The sequence below is a fragment of the Oncorhynchus keta genome, chromosome 35, assembly GCF_023373465.1.
Source record: "Oncorhynchus keta strain PuntledgeMale-10-30-2019 chromosome 35, Oket_V2, whole genome shotgun sequence".
NCBI classification, from domain to species: Eukaryota; Metazoa; Chordata; class Actinopteri; order Salmoniformes; family Salmonidae; genus Oncorhynchus; species Oncorhynchus keta.
In genome coordinates this window covers 39,867,123-39,884,371 of record NC_068455.1, presented here as the reverse complement: position 1 = coordinate 39,884,371, position 17,249 = coordinate 39,867,123, and the positions used below count along the sequence as shown (strand labels likewise).

Genomic DNA, 17,249 nt, shown 5'->3' with positions numbered 1-17,249 from the left:
AGTACATCTCCTCCTCATGGACTGCACCAGATTTGCCAGTTCTTGCTGTGAGATGTTACCCCACTCTTCCACCAAGGCACCTGTAAGTTCCCGGACATTTCTGGGGGGAATGGCCCTAGCCCTCACCCTCCGATCCAACAGGTCCCAGATGTGCTCAATGGGATTGAGATCCGGGCTCTTCGCTGGCCATGGCAGAACACTGACATTCCTGTCTTGCAGGAAATCACGCACAGAACGAGCAGTATGGCTGGTGGCATTGTCATGCTGGAGGGTCATGTCAGGATGAGCCTGCAGGAAGGGTACAACATGAGGGAGGAGGATGTCTACCTGTACCGTGCAGCGCTGAGATTGCCATGCAATGACAACAAGCTCGGTGTAACGCTCATTCCTTCGTCGATAAACGCGAATCAGACCATCATCCCTGGTGAGACAAAACCGCGACTTGTCAGTGAAGAGCACTTTTTGCCAGTCCTGTTTGGTCCAGTGACAGTGGGTTTGTGCCCATAGGCGACGTTGTTGCCAGTGATGTCTGGTGAGGACCTGCCTTTACAACAGGCCTACAAGCACTAAGTCCCGCCTCTCTCAGCCTATTGCGGACAGTCTGAGCACTGATGGAGGGATTGTGTGTTTCTGGTGAAACTCGGGCAGTTGTTGTTGCCATCCTGTACCTGTCCCGCATGTGTGATGTTCGGATGTACCAATCCTGTGCAGGTGTTGTTACACGTGGTCTGCCACTGCGAGGACGATCAGCTGTCCGTCTTGTCTTCCTGTGGCGCTGTCTTAGGCGTCTCACAGTACGGACATTGCAATTTATTGCCCTGGCCACATCTGCAGTCCTCATGCCTCCTTGCAGCATGCTTAAGGCATGTTCACGCAGATGAGCAGGGACCCTGGGCATCTTTCTTTTGGTGTTTTTCAGAGTCAGTAGAATTGCCTCTTTATAGTGTCCTAAGTTAAATTAACTGTGACCTTAATTTCCTACCGTCTGTAATCTGTTAGTGTCTTAATGACCGTTCCACCGGTGCATGTTCATTAATTGTTTATGGTTCGTTCAACAAGCATGGGAAACAGTGTTTAAACCCTTTACAATGAAGATCTGTGAAGTTATTTGGATTTTTACGAATTATCTTTGAAAGACAGGGTCCTGAAAAATGGACGTGTCTCTTTTTGCTGAGTTTATTATACAGCAAGGTGCTTGAGCCAGGAGGGGATTCTTGCTGTTACCAATCAAAACTTGATTTTGGAAGAAGCCTTTACTGCTTTACCGAAGTTGCAAGACTTTGCAACTAGGCCTAGAGCATGGTTCTGACTATGTCTGCCTGGTGCTCGAACTGCCTATACTGTGTCCCTCCCCCCTCTCTCTGTCCCTCGCAAGCTCGCTATGAAAGATGTTTGATTAGTTGCCGTACTCAAGAGAACAGTCTCCTCCGTTCCAAAAATTGGAGTCGTGCCTGGAAGTCGACGTGCGAGGAATCAATTATTTTGGAGTCGACTCTCCATTACATTGTCGTTAACAGTTGGACAAATGTCAGCGAAAGTTAAATGAGTTAACCTCTTGCTCCTACCTGGCACGCAGGCGTCCCATCTAGAGCTCTGGAAATGCAAATGCGCTACGCTAAATGCTAATAGTATTAGTTAAAACTCAAACGTTCATTAAAATACACATGCAGGGTATTGAATTAAAGCTACACTCGTTGTGAATCCAGGCAACAAGTCAGATTTTAAAAATGCTTTTCGGCGAAAGCATGAGAAGCTATTATCTGATAGCATGTAACACCCCAAAAGACCCGCAGGGGACGTAAACAAAATAATTAGCATAGTCGTCGCTACACAAACCGCACAAATAAAATATAAAACATTCATTACCTTTGACCATCTTCTTTGTTGGCACTCCTAGATGTCCCATAATCACTATTGGGTCTTTTTTCCGATTAAATCGGTCCATATATAGCCTAGATATCGATCTATGAAGACTGTGTGATAAACGGAAAAAAAATAGCGTTTCATAACGTAACGTCATTTTTTAAAATTCAAAAAGTCGACGATAAACTTTCACAAAACACTTCGAAATACTTTTGTAATGCAACTCTAGGTATTAGTACACGTTAATAAGCGATAAAATTCATCAGGAGGCGATGTCAATTCTATAGGTGTCCGTCTCGAAAAAATGTCTTGGAGAGAGCTCGACCAAAACATCCGGTCGGAGACCGGAGGGAATCGATTCCCTTGATTCGGTTAGACCAAGAATCAAAGCTGAATCAAATGACAAGACTCTAGACAGCGTGTGGAAGCTGTAGATACTGCAACCTCGGCCTCATTTAATTCGGTTCACTTTGAACAATTCCTTGAAGTCGCACATGGATATTTATTTCCATTTTCAGTGATCAGATTTTCCTGCACTTTTCGATGAAACGCACGTTCTGTTATAGTCACAGCCGTGATTTAACCAGTTTTATAAACGTCTGAGTGTTTTCTATCCACACATACTAATCATATGCATATACTATATTCCTGGCCTGAGTAGCAGGGCGCTGAAATGTTGCGCGATTTTTAACAGAATGTTCGAAAAGGTAGAGGGTCGACTTAACAGGTTAAATGAGAAGGAAATGCAAACTTTACGAGGTAGAATTGAGGTACAGTGATGGTAGTACAGGTGCAATGCTTAACTATATGAAAGGGAGCAACCTTGAGACCCACACCATTGCTTGCAGCAGCTCAGCTGCATTGTAAATTCACATGGAATTGTATGAATTTTTCTTATAGTTTGAATGGAAAATTCAACATTAACATAAATTGTCTATTTGTCACATCCCTAGTCAGCATAGCTTCCGATAGATGCACTGGTCTTGATCCTAAACTCTGATTGGCTATGCTGGTCAAGTCCCTGAAGCCTGATTTGGCTATGCTGGCCCAGTCACTAAAGCATGATTGGCTATCCTGGTCCCATCCTGGAGGTCCATGTCCACCACCCAGCACGGTCTACTCCTGGGCCTGTGAGATGGAGGCCCAACCCGCTGACATGTTAACTAGTACCCCAGGGGTCTCTAATCCTCCCTGCAGTTTCTGGAGATGTGACGCTCACACACACACCTACACACACATGCACTCTCTGCCTGTGGCGCTGCTTGTTATACAGTTGAGCTGATCCCTTACGACAAGCCCAGCCCCAGGTTACTGGAACAGCCTGCGGCCATATTTATTCCTATCTCTCTCTCTGTCTTTGTGCCAGCCAGCTCTCCTCTGTTGTCACTAACATTGCTGCATATGCTCCAGTGGGTCTCTCGTGTGTGTGTGTGTGTGTGTGTGTGTGTGTGTGTGTGTGTGTGTGTGTGTGTGTGTGTGTGTGTGTGTGTGTGTGTGTGTGTGTGTGTGTGTGTGTGTGTGTGTGTGTGTGTGTGTGTGTGTGTGTGTGACTCCATGTCATGATGTGTGCTCTCGCACATGGCGATTTGTTTTCAGATATGAACTGTGTGTGTACTGTTGCTGTGTAATCTATTATTACACTAATTTACTAATGGACAACCAGTGTGTGGGCATTTCAAAGGACACACAAAATGTCTGAAAAAGTGTGTGTGCAAATACGTGTGTCATGCATGCTCTCTGAGAGGAGCCCGTGTGTTTGTGTTAGAGAGTAACATCATTTTGTGAATGCAGTGTAGAAACTGAGTGTCTCCTTGTCTTTCTCCCACGGCCTGTGTGTTGGAGTGTAATGTTTATATAGGTCATTGTGTTCATTCAGTGCTGTGTAAAGCTTCTGCTCAGCCACAGGGCAGATAAGGGAGTCCTTAAATGCATATTTACCCTGCTGCTCGGCTCGACTCTCCCTCTCTTGTCATTATGTGAATCTCCGATTCTCTCTCTCCCCCTTTCCCTCCATCTCTCCCTCCTCCATCCTCTCCTCTGCCATTGAGTGATGTTCTCTCTGTTTGTGTTCAGGTCCACTGAACAAAGTCCAACTGATGACATGGATCAAGAGCGGGGCTTTGTGTCCTATAGACCCTCCCTCTCTCACTCTCTCTCAGTGTTGTTCGCACAGGGGGCCGGGAGCCGGGAGCCGGGAGCCGGGAGCCAGGACACCCCCCACCCCCCCCATGATATAGCCTATGGGGTTGGAAACAGTAATGAAACATTGTCATAAACAAGGGTTTATCAACTCGGCAGCCACAGGGTTGAACATTTTAGAGAGAGAGAGGGAGAGGGAGGGAGGGAGAGGAGAGGAGGGAGAGGAGGAGAGAGGAGAGAGAGAGAGAGAGAGAGAGAGAGAGAGAGAGAGAGAGAGAGAGAGAGAGAGAGAGAGAGAGAGAGAGAGAGAGAGAGAGAGAGAGAGAGAGAGAGAGAGACTGAGAGAAGGGGAGAGGAGAGCAGGAAGAGTGGAAGCTAGCGTGCATTCCTGTGAATAGGTTCATGTTAGCTTTATTACCCATGCATCCTGTCTCAGACAAATAGCAAAACAACGCTAATATGAATACTAACTACTGTATCCTCCATTATCTGTAGCTCATCATTGAGATAGACCAGCAGTCTTTCTTTTCTTGACTTATCTAGTGATGATCACATCACTGATAGTAGGATGTAATCTGAATACACGTCATTATACTCAAACTATGCTTCTTAAGATCACAAGTGGGCCTCTTAAAATGAGCAGGGTTATTGACGGAGAATAATCTCAAAGCCCTCACCAAACTGTGTGTACCCTTAACGCAGTGCCAGAAGAATTCGTTTTTAGACCTGTCTCAGAAAATCCTGTTAGTGTGTGATTGGCTGTCTCGGGGTGCACTACAGTACATCAGGGCCAGTGTCCACAAAGTACCTCAGAGTAGGAGTGCTGATATAGGATCAGGTTTTCTGTTTGGATCATAATTAATAATATTATATGGACATGGAGGACCTGATCAGCACTCCTACTCAGACTCTTTGAGAATACGGGTCCAGTAATTCCTGGTGTTTGTTTACATGGTGTCTGAGACATGATGCTTTAGTCTAAATGTTTTTTTCTTTCTTTCTTTCTTTCTTTCTTTCTTTCTTTCTTTCTTTCTTTCTTTCTTTCTCTAACTCTACCCATGTGGCCATTCTGTGACCTCATGTGAACTTCATCAGGAATCAGACCAAGGTAAGTCCAGTACTGTGACTGGCTGCTATTACTATTGATTGTGTTTATGTTTGGTTGGCAATGCTGTTAATGTCTCTGTGTTTACATTCTAGCTACGCTGTATTCATGCATTTTATAAAGCAATCATTGTACTTTTATGTTGACATGTACACACACGGTTCATTTGTATGCCATGTTTATCATTGCCAGTGCTCAACAAGAAACACCCAACGGGCAAAACTGGTTGAAATGACACTGTAACAATGCCATTTTAACTGATCATTCCAATATGTTTTGCCTGTTTTAAATCAGTTCTAAACTGTTTTTTTTTTCATTCTATGTCTTGTCCCTCAGACCTTTGCCTACGACTACTGTTTCTGGTCCATGGACGAGTCGGAAAAGGACAAGTTTGCGGGTCAGTTTTCATTTTCCTCACGTTAGCCCCTCCTCACTTCCCTTCCCTCTTCTTCCTCCACCTCGTGTATCTAGAGGTGTCCCTGTGAGCACAAGATGTTGAAAGGACATTGAAACAGTGTATTTTTGGTTGAAAAGACATTGAAACAGTCTTTTCAACGTCTTTTGCTCAATGGGATAGGTCTGTTCAGGTGGTTTTTAGGTATTTTTTCAAACATTTGTCTCTACGGTGACTAAGGAATTAGGATCCCACCTGAATTCTCTGTCGTTTACTCGCTTGGATGAATCTGTAGGTGATTGTTTCTCACACTGTTCATGGCTACGGTCTGAAGGTCCTATTTTAAATGAACATGCATAGCTTGTAGCTTATTTTGTAATTGTCTGTGTGCTCCATATCATTTTCTAAAGCACCCCTAAAGGGATCAATGAAGTATTTTTGTACTGTTTTATATTGTATAATAATGTGTGGTGTTGTAACGTTGCCTGGTGGTTGTCTCCAGGTCAGGACGTGGTGTTCCAGTGCCTTGGGGAGAGTCTTTTGCACAACGCTTTCCAGGGCTACAATGCCTGCATCTTCGCCTATGGACAGACGGGTATGTTATTACATTATGGGAGAATCTGAATTGCGTTTCCTTTATAACTTGCGGCCTCTCTCCGCGCCTCCTTCTCCAAACCCATTGGATGAGGTCAGAAGGTCACCATCTCATCCAATGGGTAAGGAGGAGACAAGGAATCAAGGAAATGCAATTGAGTTTTTCCCTATGACATATACTATTGGCTGTTCTGATTAGCATGTAACAGATCCTTAGGTGTTCATCTGTCACCTCCCTACTATGCTCTCCCATTGGCTGTCTCCTCACATCCGTGCTCGCCCATTGGCTGTATGTGTGTGTCCCTCCAGGTTCGGGGAAGTCGTACACAATGATGGGTTCGGTGGACTCTCCAGGTCTGATCCCGCGGCTGTGCAGTTCTCTGTTTGACCGGACCCTGCTGGAGCAGAGGGAGGGGGAAGGCTTCACCATAGAGGTCTCCTACATGGAGATATACAACGAGAAGGTCCGCGACCTCCTTGACCCCAAAGGGTACGACCTTTAACCTCCACATGACCTCTTGTTTTAGTTAATTGTTTGAATATACTACAGTTTGTCTGTGGCCCCATTTTAAAATAATTTAAACACGCTCCCTCCCTTGATGTAGTCACTAATAACTCAATTGTTCCATGACATACTGGTAGCTTTTGCCTATCTAGTATGTTTCCAAACATGCTTCGGGGCAGGGCCCCAATGGTTTTGCACACATTTGCACCTGTTTGTCTGCTCACAGTTTCTATGGCTCACGCTTGACCCCAAAGGTTATGACCCCGTCACCTCTGACCCCTGCTAAAACAATCAATAGAATAGCAGAGCTACGTGCCACAGGAGTGGGAGGTCCGACATCTGACGGCCATATGGAGTCAGTCTGCCACATTATACAGATGCTAGAACTTGGCCTAATGATATACCACTTGTATTGATCTGGCTATTGCTGATTCTATTTGGAGAACTGTTGCTTTTACACAGAATGTAGGAGAGTGTATAGCGAGCGATACATTAATTTATTTACAAATAAATGAATACTTTTAAAATTAATTTACAAATGAAAAATGATAGAATTGTATAAATGCATTCATTTATTTATATTATTTTTTAGATAAGAGCATGGAAGCATGATGACTGTGGATTTCTTCCATAGTAAACCACATTCATATCTGTCACCCCCCAGGAGCAGACAGGCTCTGAGAGTGAGGGAACACAAGGTGTTGGGGCCGTATGTGGACGGCCTGTCTCGTCTGGCTGTGGCCAGCTACAAGGTACACCACAATACCACTGCTGTACCACCACTAGTAGACTGACTACTGATATGACCATGCTACAGATGATACAAGCTTTATTCAATATTCATAAGCGACAGAATTGATACGATGATATGGTATCTCCATGAGATATTTATGGTCTGGGTTGGAGAGTAGAGGGGTGTGTCAGCTGAGAGGTTTGCTAGCTGTTCTCACATCAGTGGTAGTGTACCATGCTGGGGCGTTCATGCTCCCAGGGGATTTTATTAGGTCAGGATGTCTGATGAAGACCTAATGGTCGAAACGTAATGATAGAATCACTTGGGAGCATGAACAGCAGTGTGTGAAGTTCACTGAAAACTCGAGCACCTGCAAAAAAAGTACCTGGATGCACGGCTGTTCTTCAGCTTTTGTAAATGTGTCATGCTGCCCTGCCCAAGAGGGATGGTTTCTCTGGAAACAATATAGAAGTATTTATTTGTTTACTAATGATTTATTTATAGCATCTCCCTTCCTATCTCTGTTCTCCATTCTTCCTTTCTCTCCTGCCTTCTTTCGTCCCCCGTTTGTCTTCTCTCTCTCTCATCTCTCTCTCTGTCTCTCTACATCTCTGTCTCTCTCTCTCTGTCTCTCTCTCTCTGTCTCTCTCTCTCTCTACATCTCTCACTGTCCTTCCATCCTCTCCGATACCCCCCTCCTCTTCTTCCTCCCTCTATCCATCCCTCTCCGATCTCTCCTAGGACATCGAGTCTCTGATGTCAGAGGGGAATAAGTCTCGTACGGTGGCCGCCACCAACATGAACGAGGAGAGCAGCAGATCTCACGCAGTCTTCAACATCATCCTCACACACACACTCAAAGACCTGCAGTCTGGGGTAAGCCATGCTGACACACAGGAACAGACACACACACACACAAACATGGAAACACACATGGACACTGAGACACAAACAACCCATCTGAGGGTTAAGGGGGGGGTTCCCCCCTCCTTTGTTTTGGAGGTTAACCCCCCCCCCCCAAGATAATTTTTATGTAGAAAGACTGGGAAGTAAAGTTCTTATGACTTTTTAAAAGGACATTCTACTCCAAAATTGCTGAAAATAAAATGACGCTAAGATATAATTTCCACCTCCAGAAAAGAGTCCAATAACATATTGGTTATTGGTTACAGTGCATTCGAAAAGTATTCAGACCCCTTGACTTTTTCCACATTTTGTTACGTTACAGCCTTATTCTAATGTTGATTAAATTAAACATTTTCCTCAATCTACACACAACCCCATAATGACAAATATATGTTTTTACACATATAAAAATGTATATATATATATATATAAAAAAACTGATACCTTATTTACATAAGTATTCAGACCCTTTGCTATGAGACTCGAAATTGAGCGCAGGTCAATCCATGAGATGTTTCTTCAACTTGATTGGAGTCCACCTGTGGAAAATTCAATTGAATGGACATGATTTGGGAAGGCACACAGCTGTCTATATGAGGTCCCACAGTTGACAGTGCATGTCAGAGCAAAAACCAAGCCATGAGGTCGAAGGAATTGTCCATAGAGCTCAGAGACAGGATTGTGTCAAGGCACAGATCTAGGGAAGGGAACCAGAAAATGTCTGCACCATTGAAGGTCCCAGAGAACACTGTGGCCTCCATCACTCATAAATGGAAGACGTTTGGAACCACCAAGACTCTTCCTAGCGCTGGCCAAACTGAGCAATCGGCAGAGAAGGGCCTCGGTCAGGGAGGTGACCAAGAACCCGGGGGTCACTCTGACAGAGCTCCAGAGTTCATCTGTGGAGATGGTTGTCCTTCTGGAAGGTTCTCATATCTTTGCAGCACTCCACCAATCAGGCCTTTTATTAGAGAGTGGCCAGACGAAAGCCACTCCTCAGTAAAAGGCACATTAAAGCCCGCTTGGAGTTTGCCAAAAGGCACCTAAAGGACTCTGACCATGAGAAACAAGATTCTCTGATCTGATGAAACCAAGATTGAACTCTTTGGCCTGAATGCCAAGCATCACGTCTGGAGGAAACCAGGCACGGCTCATCACCTTGCTAATACCATTCCTACTGTGAAGCATGGTGGTGGCAGCATCATGCTGTGGGGATGTTTTTCAGTGGCAGGGACTGTGAGACTAGTCAGGATCGAGGGAAAGATGAACAGAGCAATGTACAGAGAGATCCTTGATGAAAACCTGCTCCAGAGCACTCAGGACCTCAGACTGGGGGTGAAGGTTCACCTTCTAACAGGACAACGACGCTAAGCACACAGCCAAGATAACGCAGATATAGCTTCGGGACAAGTCTCTGAATGTCCTTAAGTGGCCCAGCTTGAGCCCGGACTTGACCCCAATCAAACATCTCTGGAGAGACCTGAAAATAGCTGTGCAGCGACACTCCCCATCCAACCTGACAGAGTTTGAGAGGATCTAGAGACTAATGGGAGAAACTAGTTATCTATCAGGTGTTAAATTAGGGTTGGCCTGAACCCACAGGATGGTAGATCTCCAGGAAGAGGGTTGGGCAGCACTGGTCTATATCATGTGTCAACCTCATTCCACGGAAGGTCAAGTGTCTGCGGATTTTCTCTCCTCCCTCACTAATTAGTAAATAACTCCCCTCACCTGGTTGTCGTAATTGAACGGAACAACCAAAAACCGGCAGACACTAAGCCCTCCATGGAATGGGTTTTACACCCCTGGTCCATATTATTGGGTATGCTATTAGCATTATCACCTGTAGCCCAACTGATGCAGCATAGTATCTATAAATAGGCTGAAGCATGGGGTTGCCTATTTGCATTTACCCTAATGTGCTAATCATTAGCTAGATCCCAAATGTGATCTTTTAACTAGTTATGCATATTGATGCATTTTATGTCCCCAAGAAATGACAAACACAGTGAGTATAATGTAGGCCTACCTGTTAAGGTAGTTTTGTCTGTACTTCTCACCGAAACCACTTCATGTCACACATTTTCCCACAACACTTTCCCTGGTTACCACTACTCTTGCTCAACTAAAATTGTAATCTGGCTAATCGCAATTTCTTAAGACACTAAAAAAAAAAAAGCTTGAGGGTGGTGTTTTATCCCAAGTTACTCCACAATTGACCCGTGTACCATCCAGCCTCACTTTTCCCTATGCGATAAGGTGCTTCACCATGCTGCTGCTTAAAACTCTGGGTTTTAAATGGTGCAGTTCACACATATTTAGGAGTTGACAAATAAATCAATAAAGCTGGGACCCCCCCTTTTTAAAAAAAACAATTACAACTGCTGTTTCCCCTGCAATTGCGTTATGAATGGTTGTGCATTGACCACTTGTCAGAATGCATGTTCCCTCCCTATGGCACTCGCAGCTTGAATGCGCCTTGTGAGGAATATTTCTCCCGCATCGAACGCACAACAACAAATCGACTAGGTAAATGTATAAACTATTCTACTATGGGGTTGTTTTGATTTTTCTATTAGTTACTCGTTTTGTTTGCAGAGGGAAAGTAAATGTGGACTGTTTTAGCATTTTGAAATGTTCCAGATTTGTTTTGTCGTGGCGCAGCGCCACGCTGCAGTGGACACACTGCGACTGCTGTAATGCTTTTGTTATCTAAAATTCTCTCATCCTCTCACTCTACTTCAGTGTTACTCACAATGTTTTGTAAGTGGGCAACTTTAGGTTGAGACAACCATTGAGGGCCGCACGTCTTTAATTTGTACTTTTTCTTCCAATATTATCAATTGAGAGCAATAGAGCACATGCAACTGATGATACAGCACATCACAAATATATACATACACACACATAAAATAGGCTGCATCACATGCATAAGACCCATATTAAGGGTTACCGCAGTAGTTGGATGAGCGAAAATTTCTTCTGCTCCTTGACTGAATTCTAAATGTATAGTCTGTTGCTATCCTTGTGAGGCAATCCATGTGTGTCAGTCTCTCTGTTTTTGTTTCACAATGTTCATTGTTGAAAATGTTGCTTCACAGGAATAAGTGCTGACAAAAAAATGTCACCTTTTGCACACATTGCTTCAGAAGTGGACACTGTGTCTGACACAACGTTCCAGAAATGGGTAACACCTGATCTTAGTTCACCTTACAATGAATGTGTCATTTGCCTGCAGCTCCACTATCTCACTCTCTATTCCAGCACGGTCAGGACAGAGGGCTGTGATGACTGGGGTCAGAGATGACACTATCTCACTCTCTATTCCAGCACGGTCAGGACAGAGGGCTGTGATGACTGGGGTCAGAGATGACACTATCTCACTCTCTATTCCAGCACGGTCAGGACAGAGGGCTGTGATGACTGGGGTCAAAGATAACACTATCTCACTCTATTCCAGCACGGTCAGGACAGAGGGCTGTGATGACTGGGGTCAGAGATGACACTATCTCACTCTCTATTCCAGCACGGTCAGGACAGAGGGCTGTGATGACTGGGGTCAAAGATGACACTATCTCACTCTATTCCAGCACGGTCAGGACAGAGGGCTGTGATGACTGGGGTCAAAGATGACACTATCTCACTCTCTATTCCAGCACGGTCAGGACAGAGGGCTGTGATGACTGGGGTCAGAGATGACACTATTTCACTCTCTATTCCAGCACGGTCAGGACAGAGGGCTGTGATGACACTATCTCACTTTCTATTCCAGCACGGTCAGGACAGAGGGCTGTGATGACTGGGGTCAGAGATGACACTATCTCACTCTCTATTCCAGCACGGTCAGGACAGAGGGCTGTGAAGACTGGGGTCAGAGATGACCCTATCTCACTCTATTCCAGCACGGTCAGGACAGAGGGCTGTGATGACTGGGGTCAGAGATGACACTATCTCACTCTCTATTCCAGCACGGTCAGGACAGAGGGCTGTGATGACTGGGGTCATAGATGACACTATCTCACTCTCTATTCCAGCACGGTCAGGACAGAGGGCTGTGATGACTGGGGTCAGAGATGACACTGGCACATGAAAGGGGTTCTCAATGAAGTTGAAAAAACTCCTTGTACTCCATGATATCCTCAAACTCCAACTCTTCCAACACACAAATGCCTCATAGCTAAGATGTTGCACTATGTCTGGGTTGGATGTTGTGACTGCGCTGAGTTTTGGGAAATGAACTAACTGTCAGGTATGAACAGTGTGGTGATTTTATTTTGAAATGCTTTGACCACACGCAGCATTTTGCCCAGAGTTGAATCTTTCCCTTGGAACTGGAGATAAACTGTGTTGAGGTGGCAGGTGATGTCTGTTAAAACAGCCTTAATATCCACTGTGGATCATCCAGCTCTGGGTCCACTCTCCCCTTGCTTGCAACAAATTCACAGATTTGAGGGAGGAGAGAGGAATCTTTCCAAAGCTGCCACGAGACAGCCATCTCACCTCATTGTGAAATATCAGGTCGCTGTATTCTGTCTGGTATTCCTCCAGCAACTTGCGGAATTGCCGGTGATTCAGTGCCCTAATAATAATAATGTTCACCAAGCGCACGACCTGCTGCATCACATTCTGTAAGTCAGTCTTTGAGTTTAGCCACGAGTACTTCCTGATGAATGATACAACGAAACGTTACAAATTCGGGAATATACTCTCATCAGGCCTAGGAGTCCCTTTTCCTTCCCTCGCATGTTTGGGGTGCCGTCAGTGCACACAGATGCCAGATTTGACCGGTCAATATTATTATCTGCAAAAAATGTAACGAGGGCTTTCAGAATATCCTCTCCTCGTGTTTGTCCCTGAAGGGGTAGTAAAAATAATAAATTCCTCTCTGAACGACTCGTTTTGAGGGAAGCGGACACAAACACACGATTGGGCAATGTCATTTGAATCCAGTGCAATACTAAAACACGGCGCCACGGATATGTCAGTAATCAGTTGCTTACTGATGTCTATGCGTCTTGTTATGGTCTAGTCTGAGAGTTGCAGTCCCGTAATTTGCTTTAAAATAACTTCCTTGTTTGTGACATCAGCATATACTACTTCGGCGGAGGTCAAAAACAGTCTTGTCTACGAAGGCCTTCTTGTTTCTCGCGAGCATCCAAGCCATCTCACATGTTGCCTCTGTCGTTTTCTCTGCAACAGTGATAGATAGACCTGTCCGCTATTTGCTGTCCTTTGAGTTGCGTACTTTTGTTGTTTCTGAGGTTGCTTTGTGGCAGATATGTTTCGTCAAAGTGGGCATGGTGTAACTGGAAATGTCGCTCTAAATTTGCTCGTTTCAAACAAGACAAAGTGAGCTGGTCCCATTAAGCAGTATAAACAAGTCTGTCAATGTCTCTTGGAACCTAGTGTTCTTCTTGAATCGACCGTAGCCAACTTCTCTTAGCCACCAAAGCTACGTTAGCTAGCTGCATTTCCCCGCTGCCATGTTCCTGATTTTTCTGGTTCTCTGGCGGTTGTTCGTTCATAGCTGTCACGTTGTTTGTTCTCCAGCCCTTTCCTCTCATCTTCATTGGCAATAGATTTCTGTTGGTTTATTTTACAATAAATCGATCCATGTCGACCAGACTGCAAAATTAGCTAGTAGCAAACTAATATGTGTCGGTTCTATTTCGGGCCTTTCTGTTCAACAGTTGTGCTGTACTGCCATGTATCTGCAGTGTGTATATATATATATATATATATATATATATATATATATATATATATATATATATATATATATATATATATCAATGAAGTGATTCAGGCCTACATCGAATTGAAATTGTATCATTGTTATGTATTATGAATGGAAAATCACCGCGATAAGGGCTCGCTGGCCGCGCAATGAGTACCACTGCTCTACTTCTTAAGCACTTTCTATCTGGGGCACTGTGTGTGTAGGCTACGTTTAAACAGGCAGCCCAATTCTGATCTTTATTTCACGGATTGGTCTTTTAACCAATCAGATCAGCTATGGAAGAAATATCTGATGTGATTGGTCAAAAGACCAATTACTGGAAAAAAATATTCGAATTGGGCTGCTTGTGTAAACGCAGCCCAAGAGTGTCCCAGAGAGACTCTCCTGTCAGCGAGCCTCAGTTTCCACTGTTCAGGAACTAACTAGTGATGTTAGCCTCCAAGAAAACATTTTAAATAAGTAATGAGCTGCTCTCTCTCTGTCTGGATGTCAGCTGATCTGCTGCTGTGTCAGCCTGATCCTTTGTTATCCCAACAACACCTGGTCGCTCATCCAACTGTGTGTGTGTGTGTGTGTGTGTGTGTGTGTGTGTGTGTGTGTGTGTGTGTGTGTGTGTGTGTGTGTGTGTGTGTGTGTGTGTGTGTGTGTGTGTGTGTGTGTGTGTGTGTGTGTGTGTGTGTGTGTGTGTGTGTGTGTGTGTGTGTGTGTGACTTTATTTACATGCATGTGTGTGATATAATCACCCAAGCCTGGTCTTCCTCTGTCTTCTGTGACAATGTATGAAGCACACAGATTTGAATAATGCAGGAGTGGAACAGTTGATTCTAGTCCAGGTCAAATTAGGCTGTGTTCAAGTCAATGAGTTTTGACCATTGTTGCAGACTGACCATTTGATACCTTGTTGGTTGTGTTCCTGAATGCAGCCCCAGGTGCACATGCTGGAATGGAAACAAAGCTAAATATAGACTGAGCCGACTCATTGAAACTGACACACAAATTAAGTCTGTCCACACAAACACACACACACACACACAGTTTTGTAGTGCTATCCTTGTGGGGACCAAATAATTGATTCCAGTCCAAAATCCAATTTTCCTTAACCCTTAACCTCAGTCTAACCTTAAGCCTAACCTTAACCCCTAACCCTAAAACTATAACTCCTAAACCTAACCCCTAAGACTAAAATAGCATTTTTCCTTGTGGGGACCGGCAAAATTTCTCCACTTTTCCTTGTTTTACTGTCCTTGTGAGGAATTCTGGTACCCACAAGGACAGTTAAAGAAAAACACACACACACACAGTGAGAGAAAGAGAGATCGAGAATCATTGGTTCTACTTTTTCAGCTGTTGATGATATGCTTTATCCTCCCTTTACTGATGATTTGCATATCTCCATGGAAATTCATTTCAATGCAAATTCACAAGGGCCTGTTGACAGTGCATGTAAATCTAAGCCTGTGTGTCTGAGATGAGAGAGGGAAGTTTAGTATAGCATCTTTATAAAAGGGTGATAACGCAGTAACTAAATCATAGGAAAGAACAAAATATTTCCTGTGGAATCCAGTTGGTGAAAACAGTTTGAGGTACCAGCCAAATACTTGGAATCCTTTTTGACCTAGGTTCACCCCAGTTCATGCAGTCTTTTTCCTTCTTTCTGTTCTCTCTCTTTTCTCTCTCTCTGGGGACAAGAGCGGTCTTTGTTTTCACAACACACTGAAGTCTCTGCCTGCTCTATTCCCACTCAGCACAACTCCGTACATAATTCAACCCCACTGCCCTTTGGCTCTCTATACCCTCCCCGCTCTCTCTCATTTCTCGCTCAACTCATTCACTCACCCCATCTCACATACTTTCATTCTCCCTCAGTCACTCTTTTTTTTTTTAAATTTAAATTTTACCTTTATTTAACTCGGCAAGTCAGTTAAGAACACATTCTTATTTTGAATGACGGCCTAGGAACAGTGGGTTAACTGCCTGTTCAGGGGCAGAACGACAGATTTGTACCTTGTCAGCTCGGAGATTCGAACTTGCAACCTTTCGGTTACTAGTCCAACGCTCTAACCACTAGGCTACCCTGCCGCCCCTTTCTCTTACATTCTCGCTCTTACATTCTTTCTGTCCTGCATTCCTGCATTCTCTCTGTTCTTCCTCTGTCTTATATTATCTCTCCTATCCAGAACTCTTTATTTCTCTCCTTCCTCCATATCCTCTCTTCCCCTCCCTCCCTCCCACCCTACCTTTCTCATCTGTCAATTATCTCTCCGCCTCCCAGTCAAGCTTCAGTCCTTAATGCACACATACCTTATGTAAGCTAGAGATCCCATTACGCACCCACACACATACATCACCCCCCCTCCCCCTGATGTTAGTGCAAGGAAACATGGTTGTATACTGCATGTAAATTATAGGATGGAAAATGTTTTGTCAATTTCACTGAAATCTGTCAATAAGTTGACATCCCAAATAAGCACTGTGTGCAGGACCAGAGTCCTTCTAGCATGTATTCGAACACGAATGAAGTTATTTTAATTGAAAGAGAATCTGCTAAAATGACTTCTATCCGTTCTCACTCACTTCCTTTAATTTTTCTCCCTCCCTCCCCCTTCCTCTCTCTCTCACCCTTAAACCTACCACCCCCACCCCCTTTAACCTCCCACCTCCCTCCCTCTTTGTCTCCCCCCTCTTCTATCTCTCTCCCTCCCCACCCTTACCTGTTCCTCTCACCATAACCTTCCCCCTTCTCTCTCTCCCCCTGTTAACCTCCCCCTTGTTCTCTCCCTCCCTCCCTCCCTATCCTTTCTGTAGACGAGTGGTGAGAAGGTGAGTAAGCTGAGTCTGGTGGACCTGGCTGGCAGTGAGAGAGCTGCTAAGACTGGTGCTACTGGTGAGAGGATGAAGGAGGGCAGCAACATCAACAAGTACGTCACTGAAAACACACACAGACACAGACACAGCTCCAAGTGTTCTAGTTTTAGCTTCAAGTTCCCAAATGAACAAAATTATACACACTTTACACCCAGAAAACATTCCATCGCTTATGATCGCGGGCCGGTGTGTGTGTTACAATATTGTTCCTGACGGAGGGTGTGTTCCCTGTGTGTCTCTGCAGGTCTCTGACCACCTTAGGCCTGGTCATATCTGCTCTGGCAGAACAGGGGTGTGGGAAGAACAAGACCAAGTTTGTCCCCTACAGAGACTCTGTACTAACGTGGCTGCTTAAGGTAAGACGAACACACACACACAAACATCTTCTCTTTTTCCCTGCTCTTA

The 17,249-nt window shown here is 44.5% G+C and overlaps 1 protein-coding gene across 2 annotated transcripts in view; it reads left to right on the top strand.

Moving 5' to 3' along the window:
• LOC118368481 (kinesin-like protein KIF13B) overlaps positions 1-17,249 on the top strand; it is an 84,504-nt gene that overhangs the window by 34,138 nt on the left and 33,117 nt on the right. For both annotated transcript variants that reach the window (XM_035752616.2, XM_052496992.1), the window contains exons 4-11: positions 5,098-5,110; positions 5,444-5,504; positions 6,004-6,096; positions 6,405-6,585; positions 7,265-7,352; positions 8,075-8,209; positions 16,785-16,897; positions 17,089-17,200. In XM_035752616.2, coding sequence (XP_035608509.2) covers positions 5,098-5,110; positions 5,444-5,504; positions 6,004-6,096; positions 6,405-6,585; positions 7,265-7,352; positions 8,075-8,209; positions 16,785-16,897; positions 17,089-17,200 — 796 coding nt within the window. The remainder of the gene's footprint in view (positions 1-5,097; positions 5,111-5,443; positions 5,505-6,003; positions 6,097-6,404; positions 6,586-7,264; positions 7,353-8,074; positions 8,210-16,784; positions 16,898-17,088; positions 17,201-17,249) is intronic.